This window comes from Podarcis tiliguerta, assembly GCF_965153285.1.
Source record: "Podarcis tiliguerta genome assembly, chromosome: 10".
Taxonomy (NCBI): domain Eukaryota; kingdom Metazoa; phylum Chordata; class Lepidosauria; order Squamata; family Lacertidae; genus Podarcis; species Podarcis tiliguerta.
This window is the reverse complement of record NC_139543.1, coordinates 23,341,621-23,365,926: the sequence shown is the minus strand read 5'-3', so window position 1 is coordinate 23,365,926 and position 24,306 is coordinate 23,341,621. Positions and strand designations below refer to the sequence as shown.

Genomic DNA, 24,306 nt, shown 5'->3' with positions numbered 1-24,306 from the left:
GGCAACAACTCAAGCTGGAATCTGACTGATTCCCTCCCCCCCCCCCCCATAGAGGAAACTAGTTCCATAGAGGAAGATGGATTTATATGAACTTCAAAAAGACCCAGAGTTGAAACGGACTTCTATTAGCATCCCACTGAATGCAAATATTGTATACGTAAAATTATTGTGTGGTTGGGAATACAATGTATGTACTATTTATGTATTTTGGTGTCTTGTTTGAGCAGGGGGAAAAGCAGAGCTAAATAACCCCCACCCAAAAAAGGAAACCCCACCCACAACTACAACATGTTTTTAAAAAGTACATACCGAGATTCATATCATATAACACAAGCCTATACAGAACCCTCAGTGGTTTGGAACCAGCTATTGAAGGGATTTTCTAAATTCACTTAAGGCCAGATCTATAGTACATTAAAGACACAACTGTCACCAAGAGCAAAACACCTCCCTCTTAGCAGCCAAGGCCATTTATTTGTGCCCAACATCCTTCTAACCTCCCCCAGCCATGGATCAAAAGGAGGATATAGCTGTATAAACCTAGATCAGATCACACACAAACAGCTGGGGGTGGGGGCAGAGGAGTTATAAGAGAAAGAGAGAGAGAAAGAATGAGAAAGAGAGAAAGAGATTATCACTGTTTGACAAACACTGGAGAAGTAGAAAGAATGAGAATATCACTGTTTAACAAACACTTGACCATGGTTCTATTAAAAGGCTGTCACCTCACAAAACGAATGTAAAACTCAACACACACACACACAAATTGCCTGAGTTCTAAATCATATAAACACAACTCCTTCATCCTATAGTGTTTCCCAAACTTGGGTCTCCAGCTGTTTACAATTCCCATCATCCCTGACCACTGGTCCTGCTAGATAGGGATGATGGGAGCTGCAGTCCAAAAACAGCTGGAGATCCAAGTTTGGGAAACTTTGCTACAGAGAAAGGGCCTCCATGACAAAGCATCTGATTTCTATGCACCTTATTCCAGATTCAATCCCCATAGGATCTAGAATGTTCCCTCTGGAGAGCTGCAGCCAATCAGTATGGGCAATACTGAGAGAGATGGGCCAATGGGCTAACTCAGTAAAAGGCAGCTCCCTGTATTCCTACAACCTCCACCTGCTATGGTGGTGCAGGAAGGGCAAGGGATGCAAATGCGGCTTTCACTGTGTCCCCATAATGACTCCCAACGTAAAACCCAAGCAGTCTCAGGGAGCCCTTAATGACTAGCGTGGGGCAGAGGGACTAGGGATGTGAGCACCCCCCTGTTCAAAAAATGACCACAGTGGAAGGAGAGAAATGGTTTCTTTCCCCCACCTGCCTAGACTTCACATCTTTGAGAGAAAAACTCCTTGATCATTTCCCCCTCAAACATTAGGGTATTGTAATGGTTCTAGGGATTGCTCGTGCGTAAGTTGCCGTTACTCCTGGCTAGGTTGTCTGGTTGAACCCTTCTTGTCTGGACAGCCTCAAGTTCCGTGGCTGCCTCAGTCGCTGGCAGAATCCGTCAGTGGGCGTTTCTTGAACCTCTTCCAGCATAGAAGCTGTTTGACACCCAGTCTCCTCCTACTTTGCCTGCGCAGAAGTCTTCTGCGCAAAGTGGGTGTGGGCAGCGGAGTACCCGTGCCCTCTCCGCTGGTCTCCGGCGAGGAGTCCTGGAGCCACCTCTCCGATTCCCCCATCTGCCCCCCTTCTCCACTGGTGTTACGCTGATTTCCTTCCCCAACGGATGGGCTACCTCTCTCCCTACTGGGACCCTCTCCGGCCATCCCTCTGGAGCCTCCTCTCCGCCTCCAGCTCCAATGGCAGTTCCCTTACAGGTATGTTTCCCTGCAGAGCTACTGGAAATGAGCTGCTTATAGAAAAGTTGCACAGCTCTCTTGTGCTTTGTTTTGGCAGACAGGGTTAAGCTGGCACGGCAATAATAGTTTGCCGATAGTTCTGCTTAAGATGGATAGTTTCTGTTCAACTCTAATCCTAACCCCAGTTTCCTGAGCTTTTGGGGTGGGCAGGCAGGATATAAATAGCCAAAATAAATATCCTGTTAAGTATGTAGACAGAAGATTAATTCTACGCTTAATTCAAGAAGCAGTACTTGCTAACGTTTTCCCGTAAAAGGTGTTGCATTTCTACATGTACGATTTGACCGCTGCAAAAGACACACTTTTATACACGCTGAAAGATCAAGGAGGAAAGCAATTACCATTATATGCCAATACCCATCTGTAATCTACCAGTCAAGTTCAAAGGTGACACCCCATAAGGGGGAAAAAACTTCTCTATTTTAATGGCGAAGACAAAGGCTTTGCTGGCGATGGATCTGCAGAGAGGCAAAAAGACTGGTATTAATTTCCCCCTCCCCCCACCCCTCAAAAAAAAAAAAAAAGATAAAGGCTCCCTCATACCTCACGGGGATATTGGCACAGGCTGAATACATCCACAAAGGGAAGATTTCTAGCACAGCTGATCTGTATTAGAGCTCCTGCGTTGGAGACAAAGAGCGTGCTTCATCTTGTTGAGCGCTTCATTCCCCGCGGGCTACGTAACATATCACAGCAGCGCTGTATGTATGTTGCTGACAGGAAGAGAAGGCCTTGCTTACACTGTGAGATAGAGGTATTCTTTTAAAATAAAGTATTAATATGTACAGTGGTACCTCGGGCTAAGTACTTAATTCGTTCCAAAGGTGCGTTCTTAACCTGAAACTGTTCTTAACCTGAAGCACCACTTTAGCTAATGGGGCCTCCTGCTGCCGCCGCGCCGCCGAAGCACGATTTCTGTTCTTATCCTGAAGCAAAGTTCTTAACCTGAGGTAATATTTCTGGGTTAGCGGAGTCTGTAACCTGAAGCGTATGTAACCCAAGGTACCACTGTATATAGGAAGCGGCTTCATAGAGAAGGCTGGTCCATCAGTTTAACAATGTGGTTTACACGGATTGCCATCGGCTGTCTGGAGTTTCAGCCAGGGGACGTTCCCTACCTGGGAAAGCCAGGGATGGAATCTGGGACTGTCTGCTTCCAAAGGAGATGGTCCACCACTGCTCCAGGGCCCTCCTCCTTAAATCTGTCATCTGCATATAGCTTTAAAATGTCATTGCTAGTGTGGTGTAGTGGTTAGGAGCAGTAGTCTCGTAATCTGGGGAGCCGGGTTCGCGTCTCCGCTCCTCCACATGCAGCTGCTGGGTGACCTTGGGCCAGTCACACTTCTTTGAAGTCTCTCAGCCCCACTCACCTCACAGAGTGTTTGTTGTGGGGGAGGAAGGGAAAGGAGAATGTTAGCCGCTTTGAGACTCCTGAAGGGGAGTGAAAGGCGGGATATCAAATCCAAACTCTTCTTCTTCTTCTTCTCATCATTCTGTCTCCCCTCCTCCCCCATTTTATCTGTGTCAGACCATTGGGGCCGTCTAGATCAGTTTGGCCCACACTGACTATAAGTAGTTCTCCAGGATTCCAGGCAGGGCTTTTTCTCCCAGCCCAACTTGGAGATGCTGGGGATTGAACTTGTGGCATTCTGCACATTAGGCAGTTGCTCTTCTACTGAGCAGTGTTAGAAACTCAGATATATAATCCAATGTAATCCGTGACAGGTGTGGTGCTGTGATTAGAACTTGGATCATTGGACTAAGTCCTATGAGACCAGGGTTCAAATCAGCCATGAAACTCACTGGGTGACGGAAGTTGAACTATAGTTGAACACTATACTATGGTATTTATACAAATGGCTCATTTAGCCTCCTCTTCCTCTGAGGCCTTCTGATTCAAAGCTCTGCGATGGCATGCAATCAAATCCACCCAAATTTCAACTATGTCAACTCTAGTGAAGCCTGTCAAGTAAGTAACACACATCTTTAGCACTACCACCATCACCCCAAGAATGATTGTTGGTTGGAAAAACAAACTTTTTTCACACAAGCGAGCCAATTATATGCAGTGAACAATGCCGTAAGATCTAACTTTAAATTCCGTTCATTCATTGTGCATCACCTGAATGGTTTCTATTTTATGCTTTGGACCACCTAAAGCCTCTTAACCAGGGGTAGGCAACCTAAGACCTGGGGGCCGGATGCGGCCCAATTGCCTTCTCAATCCGGCCCGCAGCCGGTCCAGGAATCAGCATGTTTTTACATGAGTAGAATGTGTCCTTTTATTGAAAATGCATCTCTGGGTTATTTGTGGGGCATAGGAATTTGCTTATTCCTCCCCCCCCCAAAAAAAATATAGTCCGGCCCACCACATGGTCTGAGGGACGGTGGACCGGCTCACGGCTGAAAAAGGTTGCTGACCCCTGCTCTTAACTAAGCAGCACTTTACACCTTGCAGTTTTGAACAGCAACAACTCTTCACAAAGGGTTGCATTCTGGCAAAGGGCTGCCTTTCAACAGCAGGAAGGAAGCAAACTGGATCTTTTTCATTTGGCACAAGAACCACCTGAGAGATGCATATATGTTTTGCCCTAGTAACGGATCTGCCCAAAGGCCAGCAATTTAATTAACAGACTAAGTTCTATATAGATATTGAGGCTCAATATACAGGGGATTGGTACATTAAGTGACCTTTTCAAAATTAGTATTTAGTTGCAAACTTGAGAGGTGTAAACAAAAAATGGCTTGATACAAAAAAAAATCTTTTAAAAAAATTCACAGTAAAAATTTGCTATTCAGTAGCACACAATAAAAGGTGTCAATGTGCAATGATTTATTCATAAATGGACGTTACACTCCCCTGGGCAGAACAGCTTGTGAACGGAGACTTTTCCATCAGGACTACTTAAACAATATCAATAGTTCATTTTGTGACATTTCCACATCCTAGTTAAATCAGCATAGCAAAGTAAATTTCCAGAGCCTTAAGCAAGAACTATTCTTTCCCAAGGAATAATTGGCCCAAAAATAATGCCACACAAAACATTAATCTTGGTTGTACCTGAAATATTTGACAAGATGGAGAAGATAATTAGCGATAATATTCTCACCCCGAAATGCACTCCTGTATCTTTTCAAGAAACTGTAATGAAAGCAATCTTTTTGCAGCAGACTTCTTTAGCAAACTTTCCAAGTTATAATTTATTCACCACCTGAAACAAAATCCCCTGTGTAAAAGAAAGCTCCGGGCTTTTGATGCTATACAAAACTTGCACCACAACATTAGGTCAAATGCTGCGGAAGCTGGAAAATGGAGCAGCACATATTCACTGTTTAGGAAGGTCAGTTTACATGCCAATTTTGATATAAAGCATGCCTCACCAAAAGGGTTCAAGCTTGGTTAAAAGCAATGGCATGGGGCAGAGTGAAGTTGTGGGTTTCGTTAATTTGGAGAACATTTTGCTTTTCAATACTCTTCCATCCGCAAATTCAACATGTGATATGGGAAGGTGGTGTGGAATCATGCAACTCAAGTTGTTGGGGTTTAAAAAACCAACAAAAATATTTTCAGAGGAGAGGCCATTGCTTGGCAGCAGAGTTTATGCTTTATATGCAGAGGGTCTCTGGTTTAATTTCTAGTAAATCAGCAAGAAGCAAGGTTTATTGTATAAAGCAATATCAAAACAATGGAAAGTCAAGGTATGTAAACAGATTTTCATATAGGATACAAAATGTTCAATTAATTGCAGATTAAACTGTTTCTTTAGTTCCAGCCCAAGCAGCAATGATTTACGCTAGGTCCCTGCTACTGCCCACTTGCAAAAATCTGGAGCAGACAGATAAAAGGCTAGATGAAATCTATGGGATACTGACAGCTTATAACTAGAAGTACAGGTGGTGGATGTGGCAGTTTGCAGTGTTCCTTCAGTGGGAACCACAATAAAGAGTCAGAGGTTGCTGCAAACATTTTAAGTTCTCATCTTAAAGGCAGTTTACCTGCCCAAGTTCTTGGGCATCCGATGGACATTTCAGATAGCAAGTTGGCTGAGGTTTTCATATGACTAGCTTGGAAGTAACGACACTCACATCACCCAGAGTTTTGAAGGATGCAAATAAGAACGTACCAATGTATAACCCACTCTTAAAATTGTGATGGTTCCAAAGAGGTAGCTGCGTTAGTCTTCGGGATCAAAAATAACAAAGTCTTCTGGCACCTTACTGAATAGCTTATTTACTATGGTAGGTTGCCATACGTCCGGAATTTCCCGGACATAGCTAGGATTCAGCCTTCTGTACCAGTGCCCGGACAGAAATCACTTAAATCTCTGGAAAAAATACGGATGTATGGCAACCCAGGTTGGAAGTGTAGATGAGAATTTCCTTTAAAACAGCTCAACAACTCAACAACTAAAAACAACAACAGCTCAACAACTTTTCTTTCCGGATTTTCAGTTTTTGAAATATGGCAACCCTATACTGTGCCATAAGCCAGGGGTAGCCAACATGCCTCATCCCATCGCCCCAGCCAGTGTGTCAGGGATGATGGAAGGTGTAAAGCAGTAACAAGTAAAAAAACACAACATCAGCTAACCCTGACTTTTGTGGACATCAGTTCACTCTATCAGATGCATGAAGTGTTATCCAGAGTTATCGTCCTATAGACATAAGATTTCATTTGGAGAAGGGTTGAAAGTAGTGCTTTTCTGCATTGCATTTCCTTCTAACCTCGCTGTTTCCAATTCACCACCACCACACGTAAAGGCGGGATAACTATTCATGCAACAACAGTGGTTTTTCCAACTGTGTTCTAGAAACTCTGGACTTCCTTGCAAAGTTGCCAGGCATTTGTCAGTAAGAATGAAACATCTACTGGTCCACTGCTACCAATGATTTTCAGGCACATACAGCTGCTGAGAGATATGGGGTAAGTTCCAGGATGTACATTCAGTTCATGTTGGGTAACAGAGAGGCTCATCGTGATTGCACAGCTTAGTATAGAGGTATGGAATCTCGGGGTTGAATAGCATCCTCCAGATCTCTCTGTCTCAACCTCGCAACTCTCCCAGGTCACAACTCATCGCTGGCCCAGCTCAGCATCCTTCAAGTACTTTTGCCTGGCATATGTCCTTGAATTGTCACAGTGCCTCTTGCTTGTGTGAATGGAGAGATGCAGCTGGGCAGGTTGTTCAGGGTAGAAATCTCCGAAATTAATGTGGTGGGAATAGAGCCTACTGTGCAAAAGATGAAGGCGCATTTGTTGCTCCACCCACTTTTCCTTATGATACTCCCTGCTCCTGGAATGCTGCTCCCAGAAGGAAGGTGTCCTTTGGACAGAAGAAGGTCCCCACCCAGCCTAGAACATGCCCTCAGCCTCTAATACATACAAAGACTCTTTCGTAGAATACCAACATGAATGCTTTTAACTATCTGTAATAGGCTTTGCGTGGTTCCATAATGCATTACATATGTTCAAAGTGATAAGACATATATCATCTCGGTAATCTTTACAACAGCTCTATAGTTACAGTACTTTATTTCTTGAAAAAACTGTATTGAATATTGTTACAGTCTCAGCAGGATCCTCAAGGCAATAAAAAGTATTTCTGTCACATATTGGAGACTGTGGGTTGTCATTCCCCTTGAGGCAGAGAGGCCAGATCTGATCCAGAAGGTATCTGACCCAAATTCAGAATTTTAGCCTCTTGGTGAGCCATAAAATCAATAAAAAGGGAGGCATGACATAGCACATACAATCAAGGCAAGGTTCAAAATTGAATAAGGTACACAAGGTGAATAATTCACACAAGGTGAATAAGGTACACCAAGTGGAAACAGAAGTGACAGCTAATGCTGAATATCACTTTTTATTCCAGTTCCTTTGGTGCACAAGGACAGAAAACACTTCTCTCATGCAGTCTGTGCATACAGCAATACACACTGGCCATACTGTCATGTATGACATTATTTGGTAGAGCCAGACATCAAGTAGCACTATATGAACTGACTTGCTTAGCTATTAAATACTTGGGTAATCCAATGAAACATTTGTAGTTTAGGAAATACTGTTGTTTATTAACACATCTGGTAAATTATGTATGTAGGAGAGCTTGTGGGTGATTTTCGAAACTTGACAATTCAGTATGCAAGAAATCTTTCAAACATTTCACCATAGCAGAGTTCTTTAATGTACTGAATGACACTATTCCACATCTATTTTCATCTATCCTTCAATATCCAAAGGATTATGACAGCAGGCTTAGGATTAGGGTATCTTTCTGGCTGTCTGAGTTTGTTGACTTCCCTAGGATATACTGAAAGCCAGTTGCAACCTTTAATTCCCGTGAGCCAGATCAATTGATAAAATTGTGCATTAGTTCTATACCAGTGCCTGCTGCTTATTGTTGAAGGGATTTCCTTACAGTTAACTTGTTTTCCTTCACCCTCCATGTCAGAGAGACGGTATTTAACAAATATATGGAACTATACTCAGCACAAGAAATATGTCGTAAGCATTGCAAACAGAAATTTGACCCCAAACTGCCTCCATTAATTCTTAGTTAACATAGACCTACATTTTCTTTCTTTTTAAAAATTGTGTCAATGTATAATTTAAAATCACAAGTATGATTTTGTATTCCAATGCCATTAAAACCTCTGTAACATGGTTCCTGAAAAGTAAGTTTGGGAATGCTCCAGATTAAAAGTGACAAGTTTTTTTAAAAACTATTTTTGTCATTGAGATCTTGGTGACTGGGGTGTGTGGGTGTGTAAGAAGAGAGTCCAAAAAGCACATTGATATTACCTCACCTAGTGGCTGATGAATTTATCTTCCCCAGTAGACCAAGTCCTTAGTCACTTTCACAGCCCACAGGTACCTCTCTCAGAGCAACAGGACCCATCACCGGAACCAGAAGGGCCTCTGTGTCCACAAAGTCAGTGAGCTCTGAGGCATAGGGAGCAGCAGGAGGGGTGCTCTAGGATGCTGAGGCAGGCAAGGGCCCACAGCTCAGCTCCCTAGCTGGCCAGGTGGGACTTGCTGAAACAGGTGAGGGTCACATGCCTTGTCAAGCCCAGATGCTGCCATCAGCAGGCAAAGTACAAACAGGCAGCAGGGCTGAGATGTTGTGTCTGTTCAACTGCCCATGTTGATGGACCTTGGCTTGGATGTTCCTCTACGGGACTGGTGGATTGACTCTGGAATGTATCCTGACTGCTGGACTTCAGACCTAGCCTACTTGGATTGATCCCAAACTGCATTTCCTGACCTTTGGACTTTGCTTGCATGGACTGACCACTGGTCTTTGAACTTTGGACTTGACATACTGGCTAGCCATCAGGTAGGCCAGGGGTCCGGTACACAAACTCTCATCTCCTCATCAACACAAAGAAACCTCTCTTTTCTGGTCGTTCATATTTGTCAAAGTTGAAAATCCCGGTTCACAACAATATGCCGTGGAGAACTGTAGAAGAATAGCCCATGCTCTTCCAGAGATGTGGGGCTACTGTTTCTGGCTGTATATCCAAAAAAAGTTATTTTGATCCTATACTTTACTACACTATACAACTATACCATACTACACTGAAATGTTTCTTTGTCCTCGGAACTTCCCATCACACTTGCCATCCTCTCCTGCCACACCAGTGTGGAGCGCCACACCCCTTGAAAACTACTGAACAATGACATTATATGGTACGAAAAAAATAATATACAGGCTTGTAACCAAAGTACCTCCTGAAAAATGAAAGGCACATGCAACTTCTACACACAACAACCTATTTTGGGAAGGGGGGCGAGCAAGAAAGCCTGGTTGTGCCTGCAACTGAAAGCAGAAGAGAAAAAAACATAAGCAGGTGGTCAAGTAGCTAAGCTGGCAGAATGTTTGGACAGCAACTGAATGGCTTGAATTCAGTCATTGCTGAGGCCATTATTACCTCCTCTAACATACACAGCTGTATTGTGGTTATTTAACTTACTTAACAGCTATGTTAACTCACATCAGCCTTCAAAACAAATAGAAAGGGAGAAATAAACACATGAGCAATTAAACAGGCAACCCAGACCGGATCCCCAGGCAACACCACACTTTCAAAGTGAGCTTTGGTTATAATGATGCCATACACAATCCAAAATAATGCAAGTTCTCATTTTCTACTGCATTGCCTACAAAGGCCTTTTGTTATGTTATTTAAAATATTAGTGGCACATTCTCATTCTCTCTCACTTTTCTGTTTTCTAAATAAAGCTGGCTGCCAATTCTATAAGCTTCCAGAAAGCTCTCTGAACAACAACTTTGGGAGTCTGATAAGCTCAAGTGGTCGGTAAGCCAAAAATGAAGTTGAACATGCTTCTAACCCAATACAAAAAAGTTGTCACCTGCCACTTAAAGTACACAGTTGAAGGCAGGTAGTTACCACACTGAAGTTTTTATAACTTTGATACCAAGGTGGCTCTAAACAGTATGAACAGGAGTTTCAGCATTCACACATAATATAGAATCATATAATTGTCTAGTCCAACCCCTAGAAATCCAGAAATCTCAACTTAAGCATCCATGACAGGTGGCCATCCAACCTCTGCTTATAAACCTCCAAGGAAGGAGAGACTACAACCTCAAGAGGGAGACTGTTCCACTGTCAAACAGCTCTTACCGTCAGAAAGTTTTTTCTGATGTTTAGTAGATGTAGATGCCTCTACATTAATGGGAAAGGTAATACGTAGCGTTTTCAGAAGGCATTCAATCCTCCTGAGTATGGCTCATTAGATAAATTCAATAGAAAGCGACTACACATCGAAAATGCAACAGCAAAAATGACAATGAGAAAAAATTGGGGATTGGCATATTCACAGTAATGAAAGAATGCAAGAAATACTGTGTGCTGTCAGTAGCATTTTAAATCAAATGTATATCAAGATCTTTCCTATAATGCTATTCTCCTCCTTCAGTGTGACACGTGGTGTCTTTCAGTTGGTTTTGCATGAGCCTTCTTTCCTGAAGTCTTCTATTTCAGAATGCATGACACTGGTAATCTTTTTTTCAAGCCAAGTCACTCTTCTAAAAACAATCCATCTCCAACTGCATTCTTAATTTCATTCATAAGCATGCTTAGTACTGGCCACTTTAAAATCAAGAGGAGGTAACCAAGCCAATACCATAGTGCACTACTATGTATTGGGACCACCTCTAAAGCAAGCATGCATTAAAGGCATTCTATTAGATACCCTTTAGAGATTGAAAGTTGCGTGACAATGGCTAGTGGTGGAGCAATAAAAGCGCTAGCACATTTGCAAAGTAAAAGCAGGGTCTGGAATGGTTTCAAATTGGATGGAAGACCGTGTGTTGAGATTCCTGCATTGCAGAGGGTTGAACTAGGTGAACTTTGGGGTGTCTTCCAACTCTACGATTTTGGACCAGGGTCATCTAGTCCAACCCCCTGCAATGCAAGAATCTCAACATTCTGCCCAGTTTGAAACCATTGAGGACTCTGCTTAGCTTTGCAAATAGGCTAGCAGTTTTATTGCTGCGCCACTAAAATTACTTTCGCATTTAACTATGCCACACTTGAGATTATCCAGGGATAAAAGTTGGTCTCTCCCTTGCTGCCACCATCTAATCAAACTTTCTTATCTGATTGTGTATTTTCTCAGAAGCAAGCAGCGGAGTCTGGTGGCCATTGGGAGTATCAAGGCAGAAAGTAGGGAGACCAACAGCAAGCAGAGTGAGAGTCATAAAGACAGGCAGAGGCAACTAATTGTACTTTTGTCCCCAGCCTCTTCCCTGCTGAGTTTTACAACAGGCAACAGCAGAGTGAGAAGGAGGAATCAGATAGCCAGGGTCACCTGCTGTTGTTAGTAGAAAGGAAGGCAGATGATGGCAGGTTGAAGTTGGTGGTGCAGTATCCCATTTGCCCCAGAGGACCAGCTTCTACTGGACATAAGTCCCATTATTGTAAATGAAACTTGCTCCCAGGAAACTAGGTTTACTACTGTCACCTAAGAGAATTCTGAAATTCTAAGAACGGCAGCACAGCATTAGTTGTCATTATTTATCTTTCACAAAGACCAACTGCCACAAGTAAGCTTCATTTAAAAGGTCTTGCCTTTTCTTCTAATTTATGAGCAAAACTGGCTGTGATTTCTACCCACTCTTGCTGATGGTGGTGGCAGAACCAGTTTATGATTATCTTAATGAAAGAAAAGTCAATCTTTCACTGAGATAAAAAGTGTAACGGTGAGGGGTATCATATCCTACTTTTAATCACTGTTTTCCAAAGCCACTATTTTACATTCAACTTATACTGAATGCATACGTTTCTTCAGAAGGGAAACATAACACTGAACCATTGTTAATATCTCATCGTATATCAAACACCCATCCTCTGCTTAGATAGTATACCCACATCTTTACAAATTGACCACAATGCTGGTTTTACGTTTGCACCTGAGATATTGTCACCTCCATCAGCAAGAAGAATGGAGTTCAACTAAGTTCATATTTTCCCAGGTCTTAATCAATGATAATATCTTAGACTTTGTGTACACACTCCAAATTACTCTGCATTCAATGCACTCCAAATACTGGTTTGGGAAGCAAGGGTACACATGACACTAACTACTATCTATATTTCATATGAAATATTGATGCATTTCCCCCAAACCAACTTCAATCCAAATCGAGAACAAGAACAACCTAGCTGTGTGTTTAAGCCAGCAATGTTGTACACAGCCTTCTTTTCAAGTAAGAAAACAAAAGTTGCCTTCCATGAAGCAAATATCAACCCATCCATAAAGAACCAAAATTCATCTCTCAGGTTTGCTGAGTTTGGAGGGGGAAGTTGTTTTGTGTTGTCAAGTAATGAGAAAGAGGGAGGGAGGGCATTGCAACTGTGAGTCATTACCATGATCTTTACCAACACATCTGCAAATAACTCTTGACTACCATAAGACAGTGAAAGACTAAAGATGGACTCTTGCATCTGTTTGTTTAGGGAAAAAAGAAGGGCAAATAACAGGCTATGTCACAGGGATAATTCCCAATGATACCCTGCATCTCCAGCTTTCTACATCTAAATATCCACTAAGCCACGCAAGAAACAATTCAGGAGTGTTTCCAACCACTTCTCTGCTCTCACACAACCCACTGCACAGTTAGACTTTCTGAAATTAGTCTCTTAAAAGGTGAAGTGTTTTAAAAACAACAACAACAACCATGCAGACTACTATTAGGATATGGGCAGTTCCTTCCCTTGGGTGGGAAGCAGGCTTGGGAGATTTGAGAACAATATTATGGCTTTTTCTCCCCATCCCCACCTCAATGCATTGGCTCAGTCTCTCTCCTTTCTTCTCCTACTGTGGGCACTCTGCAATACTTCCAACAAAAAGTGGTGTGGACATGGCTATCCCAAGACACTTTTCGGCCTGAAGCCCCCTCCTCCACCCCCTAGTCCACATATAGTAGCCGACTGGACTGGCAGTTGAATCTTATTTTCACCGGACAAATGCTAGAACATGAGCAGTGGCAAAGTTTTTATCGGTGGTTGCAAGAACGAATGATCCCTATATTCTGAACAAAATGCTTGTTTAACCTGGAGGTTGGCTGTATGAATTATGTATTGCTTTGTAACGATTTGTTGAGTCTCTAGACCGTAATAAAGATTGTTGTTGAAATTTTCACACTGCAGGCTGGACAGCAGCTTCCACTGAATTTGAATTGGGTGGTGTGGAGTATGGGAAAGGCCAACCCTGCTCTGTCCTCCAGCACTTCACCTTGACTGTGTGTGTCCTCCCCACACTCCAGTTTCTGCTGCCTGTGGTAGCTACCTCACTCTGCCTAATGTTACAGGCAGCCTGGAAACTAGAAAGTCTGTTTAGGGAAGTCTTAGATATGTTGTAAGCTGCCCAGAGTGGCTGGGGAAACCCAGCCAGATGGGTGGGGCATATACCATCATCATCATCATCATCATCATCATAATGCACCACCCAGACTTGTCTCAGGGCCCACTGATTGTCTGGATGGCATAGCTTTCTGAAGTCAAACAAGACTGGTTTTAGCCATGGCTTGTGCAAGAGCAGGACACAGAATGCTGTTTTAGGAAGAAGGGCTAAGTAGTTTGAGACAATCAATATGTGATTTCTACCTTCAAGAGGACCTTTGAATTTATGTGGCCAGGTCACAAGTTCTATACAACAAATGACCATTATTGTAAACAATGTATTAGGTAAGCATGCAACCAGTGTTCAAAATTCCCATTGTTCTAGGCACATTTTGCGACAGGGACTTTCATTAGCACAAGAAGTTTTTGAGTTGTGGGCGCAGTACTGAGCCCAAGATTTCAGATTAAAACTGTAGAGTGGCAGGAAAGGAGGAACTTTTTCTGCCTCCCCACTTCCAGCTACTATCTGAAGGCTGAAGAAGAGACCCTCTTAAGAACATTAGGGTAGTGGGCAGGGGAAGGACTAGACCATGTGAAAAATGAACATGAATTTTAGCTGCAGTACCTTCATTATCGACTTTGTACTCTTGTTATAAAAAGTGCACCTAGACATTCTGTTGTTGCGCCCATAACCTAGGTTTAAGGTGCCATTTAGCCCCTAGCTTTCGTATCTCAGTTTCTAACACTGCATGCAACAGGGCACAAGTTAACCATGGATGTTATGTGTTTGTTTGTTTTTCCTATTTGGAGAAGTGCCACACAATCACCTTGCATGAGATGTACTGGGAACACTAAGTGGCTTTGAAGAGTGGGGTACACAGTATGATTTAATGCTTGTACTGTGCTCTGCACAAACCAGGAGAAAATAACAGCATGTAAAGTGGAATATAGTTCATGTTGAAATGTCAAGTGTCCATTTTCTACATATGGAAAAAGGCTGTTCAACTTTTTGGGAACAAACTAAAGCCACATTGGTCCACCTAGTGAAAGATGATCAAAAGTGGGATATTCATCGCTGGTTCATCACCTCTTGCAAATTCAGTTCTGTAGGAATATGGCATAACCATATCTTTCTGCATTCCACAAACAGAGGTGCTGTGCTAGAGATACAGTTAACAGAGAAGATAGTAGCAGATCAGGGATACGCACGCTAATTTAAAGTGGCAACTCTGAAAAAACCGTAATTATACCTGACTGGGTAATATAAAGACAGGTAAAAAAAGGGGGGGAACATTGAAATACTACCTTGAGGTATTTTGTTTCCTGGATTCTATCTTCTTGCTACACTGAAGGTATATGCACCCAGTAGACCTTCAATAGGAAACTCTTTCTAATGAGACAGTGACGTACTGAGAAAAGAGCACTGCCCTGTAGCTTTTACATCGTATGTAAATTGAAAGTGCTCAACTGTTTCAGTGATTAAAGATTCTTTGGTCTTTCATTCCAGCACCCACCAAGGGCAAACATTTTAGTGTTGGTGCACTGAACAAACTTTAAATCAGGCAACTATAACTGTCTGCCACACAGACAGAGCAGAATATTTCAACTCCTTGCCATTGTGCTACTATGGTACATGGGAATAGGTTCTTCCTATAAGGGATTTAATCCAATGAGTATATATGTGCACAAATAGTTCAGCTGTGCACTCAACACAGTTAATATGTAATGTTAAACAAGTGTACCGTCTCTGTACGAAACACATTTATTTATTTAAGAGATTCCCTTCTCTGCCCTTTACCACAAGGTCCCAGGGCAGATTATAGCCATATAAGCATACAATATTAAAATCCAACAGAACAATTTAACTGAGGAATATACATCAGACTATAGAGGTGGTATCACAGAAATCACACAAATCTAAACAGTCAATGGGCATGGTAAAGAGGTGAATCTTCAGCAAATGACCTGAAGATGAATTACACATGTCTGGTGTAAGTGCCGCAAGGGTGGTGGAGCTACCAAGAGGGCCCCACCTGAGCTGAAATGTAAAAATAAACAGAGATACACTCTTTCATACAAACACCTGTACATGTGTACAGACAGCTTGTACCTGTGCTCAGTGTAACCTGCGAACAAGCCTATATTCTCCCTGGGTGATAGTTTTGATTCTGTTTGGGCTCAGTGAAATCTCACAGAAGGTTGATAAGATAACCTTGTGGCATGCATATGCATTTATTAGCTCCACATATCCCTTGTGTCACCCATTCCTTCCTTCACTCTGCTATGTCCACTTGCTGACTTGCTTAACAATATCAACTCTAGAGAAGGAGCAAGTCACCGAGTGGGGAGACACCAAGTAGCATCCCATGGATGTACGAACCAGCTTTATGGAGGAATAGATGCTAGATAAGTTGCTTCTTGTGATAAGATGGCTAGTTAAGACAACATGAAAACGAAGCATATTTTCAGGATTAGAGCATAAACTACATGGATGGCCCCTTACAGAAAATGATTCAGTCCAATTGATAATGCAGAAGCCCACAGGGTGAGTGTCAGGGTCAGGTGCCAGAAGGAGGTCAGCAATAACTCACAGTGTTAGTGAAGTTAACTCTTTATTCAAAGAAACACATGGCTCAGGAGACCAGGGCTAGCGAGCACAACAACTTTTCCTGGTAGATATTACACCAATGAGGTAGCTGTGAGAACTGAAGGTCCCCACCTTCCCACAGCTTTCCTCGTCCCTCGAGTCCTTCCTAAGCAATCTGAGACTCTGTTAATGCATCTGTACTTGCTCCACCCTCTTCATACCGCTTCTGGTTCTGGGTGACCAGGTGGGAGGGGAACTGGTCTCAGCAGGAGGGGGAGACACCCATGCCTCTTCACCAGCCACCCTCCTCTCTGCCTCTCTCCTCTCTTGTTTCAGCTTCAGATTTTGGACTTCTCTCTTGCACAGCCTCTTCCTGCTCACGAAACGCTGTTACCTCTTCAGCTTCCAACACCTACTCCACCCCCATCCTCTTCTCCCTCTGACCACTCATTGTCATCCCACCACCAATCCTCTGGCTCTGGCCTTCTTCTCCTGGGGGTTGCCTTGGGGGTTTCCCAGCAGGTGTGCCTCCCACCATTCCTCTGCATCCAGCCAGTCCATGACATCAACCCTCTGAATAAAAAAAAATGTTGCATGCAAATGTTCAGTGCTGAAGTGTTACCTTGGGCATTGCTTCAACTTCTGACTCTTAAATTAAAAACTTAAATTATGTATGTTTCTGTTCAACATTGAGATTTGAGGACTCCAGCTATGTTCTGGTGAAAAGAAATGATTATTCTATATGGTTTTATAAATCTTCACACACGGAATGGATACTACTTGATCTGCCAACCTTTCAAGTCTAAAGCAAATTTGATGTAATTAACTGACTTCTGGGCTGCATAACTGTTACAAAAAATGGAAGCAGCAAAATGGGAGCCCCTGACAGTGCTTTCACTCCTGAGCCATGAACAGCAGCAGAGGGTAGGTACAGAACCGCTCACCATAATAATGATCACCTTAATACATAGTGACTGTGTGTAACACAATCTGTTAAAACCCTGCAAATTAACTCTTCTGTTAAGTCCTGAGTACTCGTTTTGAAAGCACAGGACTGCCCTTATTGCAAGGCTGCCTGCCTTCCCCCTCCCCCAATCATAAAGGTTTTATCAGATATTAAGACTCATTTGCATAATGTAATAAAACTGAACAGTTCATGTTACATGTGCTATGCTATCATATTGTCAGGGTCATATTTTTTCATTACTTAGTATAATACTGCTCCATTTCTTGAGGAGATCAGATTTTATATCAAATTTGGTTCCATGTGCACTTTCCTTCCTACAAACTATTTTGCATATTTTCAGTATATGATTTCACCATCAACAGAGAGAAGAGATGTTAGTCACTTTTTGTATGGTACTTTTTGCCTGAATTGCAATAACACCATAAGATGTATAAACCTTCTTCCTTCCATTGAAATAACTTCCTTCTTTCTTTCTTTTTTACGATCTCACCAGAAGTTTCATTGAAAACTTTAAATACTTTACACACATGTTACATGAGTTCCCAGCTGGGAACCTGGACAATATGAACCAAAGGAGAGTTTGATACAGAACAATTTCCCCTGCCATTGGAATAACTTCTATCCATGTCAACATAGCTACATATTTTTGTTGGTGTCAGACGATTTTAACTGTACGTATTTGCAAGTAAAACTGCATACTTTGCTTTGCTTAAAGCCACCTAGGAAGTAACATGAAATTGTCAGGTTTTGGGAGCACCCAAAATTATCACTACTGGCAAAAGATTACACTTCAAAAATCAAGAAAATAACAGCACAACAGCAAAAAATGAACCAAGAGTCTTTCAATTTGCACTTTCAAAGACAGGGTCTGAGTAAACAGACAAGTCAGGAAAAAAGCCTGTTTAGAAAAGGGATGAGGTATAAACATCCTATGATGGGAAGGTTCTCTCCTTTGCAATTGTCTTCCCCATAGTTTTCCTCTTATGTAATGAGCAAAACAAGTGACCCAGCCGACCTGTGGCCATGGGTACCTTTCCTTGAGATTCTTCAATAACTAGGACTTCTAGACTGAATAAGTAACATGACCAGCTGTATTTAAATTTCAGTGCATTAAAACATGAAGCAAAATTCTGGATCAGCTGAAGTCCAAGGGAATTTGGGAGATATCACTTCCATTTGGCAAAATAAGCAGAGACAGATGAGTCTCTCATCACTTTTAATAGATAACAACTTAATCCTCTAATCTAAGAGAAGGCCATGCACAGCTCATAGGCTGAACAGCTCATAAGCTATATCCAGCCAGCCAAGGTTTCGCCTTCTGCTTCCACAACCAAATCCAGCTTTTCCCCCCGTCTGTGCCTATGGTGCTTAAAATCAAAAACAAAATTATTAAATGAGGCCCCAGGCCATTATCTTAGCTACCTCACCTCAGGTAAAAGAGCAACCCATTGAACTAATCAAACAATGTGGAAAGTAAATTAAAATGACATTGATTTCACATTGGCCAGCTCCAAATTCTTCCCCAGATACAACCAGGTGCCTCCACTGTTAATTTCAGGAAGAACACATTCCACACTTGTTTCGCCCATTCATTTCAGGTTTGGCTAGTTGACTTTCAACTAAAAGCCATGACTTGCAAAATAACTCTACAAAATGTTCACTGGCCATGTTCCATGTTAAAATTAGATTAATAGGAGAACTTTAAACAGGTTCTCCTGAAGTCAAGTTACCAATAGAACTCATGTCAACTTTCAGTTTGCTGATATATTCAAGAAATGAATTGAGATTGGTGTGAGCTGAAGAATTAAATATCTCACAAAAAATTACAGCTTCTAGATTAATTTTATGGACATCCTTCATGGGCTGAGTTCCATATCAGACACACTGAGCAGAATCATGGGGGGAAGGGATTAAGCTCAATACATACTAAAGTGCAACAACTCTATAGCATTAGCCCCCTTCGACATGCAAAATTCAAATGATGGTGTTTGATGTAAGCTCTAACTGGGCTGCAGGAACTTTAAAAAGGCTCAGTACATCATTGTAATAAAATTGTTAGGATGAAAAACAATAGCCAAACTGAACGCATGTTTATGGTCAATGTTGCTCATTTGCAGGTAAGTGTGCGTAGAATAGCAAACTTAACGACAATTCTTATTTACCTGGGAGAAAGTTGGACTGAAAACAAATTGGTCATAATTTGGGCAGGGGGGGCTCATAGTTACATACACAGTAATAGAGGAATCATATGTTTACTCATAGGTATGTCCCAATGTGTTCAAAGAAATTTACTCCTAGTGAATGAGTTTAGGATTGCAACGTAAGGTTGACTCTATATACCAGTACGTGCTTTTTTGGAATTAAGACCCATTGAACACACTGGGGCTTTGGTATGAATATATATAGTATTAGGGATGTAATCCTAGGCAGAGTTACTTAAACACATATTTAAGCCAGGCTGCATGGCTGCCATATGCACTCTTATGTTCTCAACCTGTGGGTCCCTGGATGTTGTTGGACTACAACTCCCATCATCCCTGAGCTCTGGCCTTGCTAGCTAGGGGTAATGGGAGTTGTAGTTCAACAACATCCAGGGACCCACAGGTTGAGAAAGGCTGGGAGGAACTCCATCTTGGAAGCTGCTGTCTAATGCTTACTATTTGGGAAGAAGTCCCACAGCACTCAGGAGGACATTACTTCTGAGCAAATATGCACAGTATCAGGCTGTACACCAAGCAGGCAGAAAAAGCCTACTGAAAATCATGAACCCTTCATATAATAAAATAAAATACAGCTCTTAGGTTTTCATGTAACAAGGGAGTTAACAGTACTTCCCATCACACACATTTTATCATTTCCCTGCATTTGCTGCTCTTCACATCTCAGGATTCTTTTGGGTTTGCTTCAACAGCAATTCATTTTTAAGGTGATGAAAGAAAAGCCAGTTGCCTGTCTGGTGACTAACTGCACTAATGAAGAGGTGCCTAAGGCCTCTTTCTGGCAAATGTTCAGGCAATACACCAAAGCGATCACTGACTCAACATTGAAGCCATTAATAAGCCAGCACGTGTACTCCACTCAGCCAGTGACAATTGCCTGGTGCATTCTCCATGTAGCACAGTGGCATATGCTGAAACCAATTCAAGAAAGAGAACCAAATATTTAGATCAGGAAAGGGCATGTTCAAAGGGTTGGTTTTTTTCTTCAGGAAAGGGTATGTTGTATTTCCCCTGAGATCACAAGAATAGCAGCTTAGCGACACTGTCACACCTTTTCCACTTCAACAGAGAGGTAGCAACCATACAAGAGCACAATACAAAGTTCGCTGGGGAGAGACATCTTTCAAGGAAAATGTTATGGTCCAGCAACTCTAGGTTGGCAATTCAGATTGCAAGTGTGTGTGTGTGTGTGTGTTCCTTCCCATGAAATAAACTGTAGCAGTCAGATTGTTCTTCGTGTATGGAAAATCTGTTTCAGTTGTTGGGGGGGGGGGACCCTTTCAAAGTGTTAAAAAAAAGCAAGCAAATGTTATAGCTTGAAATACTTGACCAATAATATCCCACATGCCATTCCAGGAAATACCAAAGCGGCTTTTCAATCCATGTGCATAGCTCAGTGTGTGTATTTTCCCCTCAAAGATCAATGGGAGGACTAATCAATATCCAGCAGCCCAGCTGTGACTGGGTACATAAAGAAGTCAAGAAAATAAATCCCATCAATGATCTGTATAATTTAACATTTGGGTCATAGAGCAGCATCTGGGATCATTTCCAAATGGAGCAGTTGCATGGCATGCGTCCTGGCTCCCAAGCTAATGGTTAAATACAGAGAGATCTCACACACACATATACAGAAAGTCTTTGCATTCCAGCTGGATTTTTCGTTACACCTGCAATTCAGCATGCAGGCATATCTTAAGACCAGAGCGAGCAACATTCTTGCCATGCCCTTCACCTGTAAAGCCAATCAAAGCAGCTGCTATTGGGGTGAACTAGTCAGCAACTACGAAACAAAACAATAAGCAATTCTTCATCACTTTGTCTATCATCTGAAGAGACCCTGCAATCTCATCTCCAAAGCAGAGGTGGGCAAAATAACCCCATCGCCCATTGGCAACTGCTATCCAAAACCTAGAGCAGGGAAGATATCCTTGATGTTCACATCATTTAGAAAGTAAATTTAAAATGAGGCACAATGTACGAAATAATTAATATCGCAGGCTTAACATTTGTTTTCTTTAAAACGGAAAGCTTGGTATATGTCTGGCTGAAATTAATAGCCCCAAGTAGTATCAGAAGAATCTGGTGTAAGTGACGAAGGAGAGAGAAAATGCGAGCTTTAAATAGTCAGTTGAGGCAAGGGTAAGGGTGTGTGTGTGTGTGTGTGTGTGTATAAGGAGAGAGGAAAATCAGAAGAAAACCTACATGCCGCTGTTGGGAGGCGGGGTGAAGGGAAAGATGCGAAATTCCACATTCATCAGTCAACATCTAACGTCCTTTGTTGTTCACCTTTTGTAAGCGAGGATGGAAGCAGCCTTTCCTCCTCCAACAGGATCGCAAGTTCCCTAACTGACAATACACCACCCTGTCTGTTTCCTTGGGCAATCCAAACACTTTTGTACTCCATTAAAGCCGAGAACAAAAACACCACTACTGGAAGTAGGTTACTATCCAGATTAAAACAAAAACACTCCTCGGCCAACCCCAACACACACACACACACACACACCCCACATCACATTCAGCTGCGCACTGGTGCCTCTCGCAATCTACACGAAAGATGGCAGCAGTTTTTAGCCTGTCTTTAAATCCTATGCCAAAATACACATTTTCGCACAATCGAGAGCTTGCTTAGTCTGCTTTTCTTTTTTATGCAGGACGCCAAGAGGACTGAGGAACCCCCCCCCCTTTTTTTTTTAACGATGTTGCTTGCTTAATTGGATACATTGTTTGGATATCGCGTTGCATGCATACTCTTTAAAGAAGCCACTTACTCTTCTTACGAGCAATGGTCGCCAATTATTATTTTTTAAATAATAAGATAGATATCCAATCGTTCCCCGCCCCCTTTGCTCCACATTTTCAAAACCACAAAAAGACACTTTTTCTGTGTGGTGTATGTGTGAGAGAGATATGTTGAAGGATGAGGAACGGGAAGAGAATGGATCTCATGCAATGATGGGTTTTTCGCTCGCACCAAGCAGCAGCATCCGACTGGAAAGTAAACAGACCGATGCACGAATTGCCAAGATCAAGGTTGGAGGGAGCAAAAGGGTGCGCGGTGGGTGCGAAGGATGGGTGCCTCGCCTTCTCCTCTCCCGACTCGCCCCCTTCGGAGCAGCAAGCAAGACCCGGGGAGGGCAAAGCGAGGACAAGCCGAAGGGCGCCAAAGGAGGTCTCTTGAGGGGAGCTCTCCTCACTCACCCACTCCGTATTTCTCGTGCTCGGTGGGAATCCACATGCTCCAAAGAGTGCAAGGCGGCTCTCGGTCCCTTTTGGCCAAACAATAACAGGAGCAGCAGCCGCGGCTCCCCTCCGCCTCAGAGCAGCAGAAGCAGCAGCAGCAGCGACCGCCAAGCGGCGAGCCCCCTTTGCCCGGCGGCCAGCGCTCCCGCTCGCTTGTGCGCGCCTCAGCTCCGCTCCTCAGGCGACCGCGGAGAAGTCATTGTTCTGATTGACGGAGCCCAACTCGCGCTCTGGGACAGCCGCCGCCAGCCCCGCCCCCTTGCCCCGCCTTCCCCTCTCGCTCGCCTCCTTCTCAACGCCCCCCTTCATGAATTTTCAATTGCATGATGGGAAGTGTAGTCTTTCCGGAAAGCCACGCCTCCCGTTCCGCGCCGTGTGTTCTCGGGCAGAGCCCGCGGCCGAAACAAAAGACGGAGCCCGGCGCTCCCGACATCCCTTGCGTCGCCGACGACGAGGGGCGGTGGGAAGGGGCGTCTCGTCCTCTCCCATTGGCCCAGCCCGGTGGAATCCCCCGCGTGCCTGCGTAGCCTCGCCGCGCGATATCCTCTCGGCTGCAGGCCGTGGCCATGGCAACTCCCCAAGGCTCGGCGGAGCGGGCGAGGAAGAGCGGTGAGTTCCGGCGACCACATTACAGCCGGTGGCTGCTTCTTGCGCTGTGTGCCGACGTGACTCTTGAGCCGCTTCCGTGGTATCATTAGAATCGTAGAGTTGGAAGGGAGCCACGAGGGGTCACCTAGTCCAACCCCCTGCGAGGCAGGACTCGAACCCACGACCCTGAGATTAAGAGTCTACTGCTGTACCGACTGAGCCAACCCCTTTATATAGTTAGGTGCGTGGCAAAGTTGACAGGCCGTGACAAGGGAAGGGCCAGGAAAGGGAAATAACAGCGTTTCCTTGCTTTCTTGTTGCAAGGGTCTGCAGCACGTGTAGGCATCGTCACCCGGTGTGCAAACCATCATGCAAATACTTTCACGTGTCTTGAGAGAAGTACGATGGCGTTACTACTTTATAGGGCAATGTTCCTCTGCAGGTCCTCAAATGTAAGCTCATTAGAGTTCTGCTGGTTTACTTCCAGAAAACTAGGTGCACCCTTAAGGATAAAATTGAATAATTCAAAGCCTAATAAACAAATAAATATCTCCTCAAATTTTCTAAAATATTTACAGATACATGAATCAGTTGGAAGGGACCACGAGGGTTCTCTAGTCCAACCCCCTCCAATGCAGGAATATTTTGCCCAGCGTGGAGCTGTTGGCCAGCTTGATCATCACAGAGAGTGGGCTCTTTCTATATAGCTTTTCACCCAAATATATTTCTGAAGCCTACAAGCGCAGGTAAATCAGATCTGTGGCTAGTCTCTGCACGGTGTCTGAAGGATTCAGGCTGTTACTCTGTGCACACACTTTGAGTAAGCCCCACCAATCAGAGTGCGAAGTGTTTGGGAGTCAGTTCACAAAGGGCTGTGTTGTCAAGCTGCAGTTTCCTGACTGCTTGGGAGAAAATCCTGTTGAAAGCCATCAGTCTTCCTTCTGAATAAACTTGTACTGT

At 43.3% G+C, this 24,306-nt stretch overlaps 2 protein-coding genes across 10 annotated transcripts in view; one reads left to right on the top strand and one right to left on the bottom strand.

The window, feature by feature from the left end:
* DOCK4 (dedicator of cytokinesis 4) overlaps positions 1 to 23,019 on the bottom strand; it is a 247,223-nt gene extending 224,204 nt beyond the window's left edge. For 6 of the 8 annotated variants that reach the window (XM_083399227.1, XM_083399228.1, XM_083399231.1 and 3 more), the window contains exon 1: positions 22,717 to 22,985. In XM_083399227.1, coding sequence (XP_083255353.1) covers positions 22,717 to 22,753 — 37 coding nt within the window. In that variant the 5' untranslated portion in view covers positions 22,754 to 22,985. Of the gene's footprint in view, positions 1 to 22,716 lie in introns of all 8 variants that reach the window. The other 2 variants (XM_083399233.1, XM_083399234.1) reach the window with 2 other exon arrangements.
* Positions 23,020 to 23,140: 121 nt separating this feature from the next.
* The window catches only part of ZNF277 (zinc finger protein 277), a 41,326-nt gene continuing 40,160 nt past the window's right edge, over positions 23,141 to 24,306 (top strand). Inside the window, exon 1 of one of the 2 annotated variants that reach the window (XM_083399896.1) lies at positions 23,141 to 23,367. In XM_083399896.1, coding sequence (XP_083256022.1) covers positions 23,325 to 23,367 — 43 coding nt within the window. In that variant the 5' untranslated portion in view covers positions 23,141 to 23,324. The remainder of the gene's footprint in view (positions 23,368 to 24,306) is intronic. The other variant, XM_083399895.1, reaches the window with a different exon arrangement.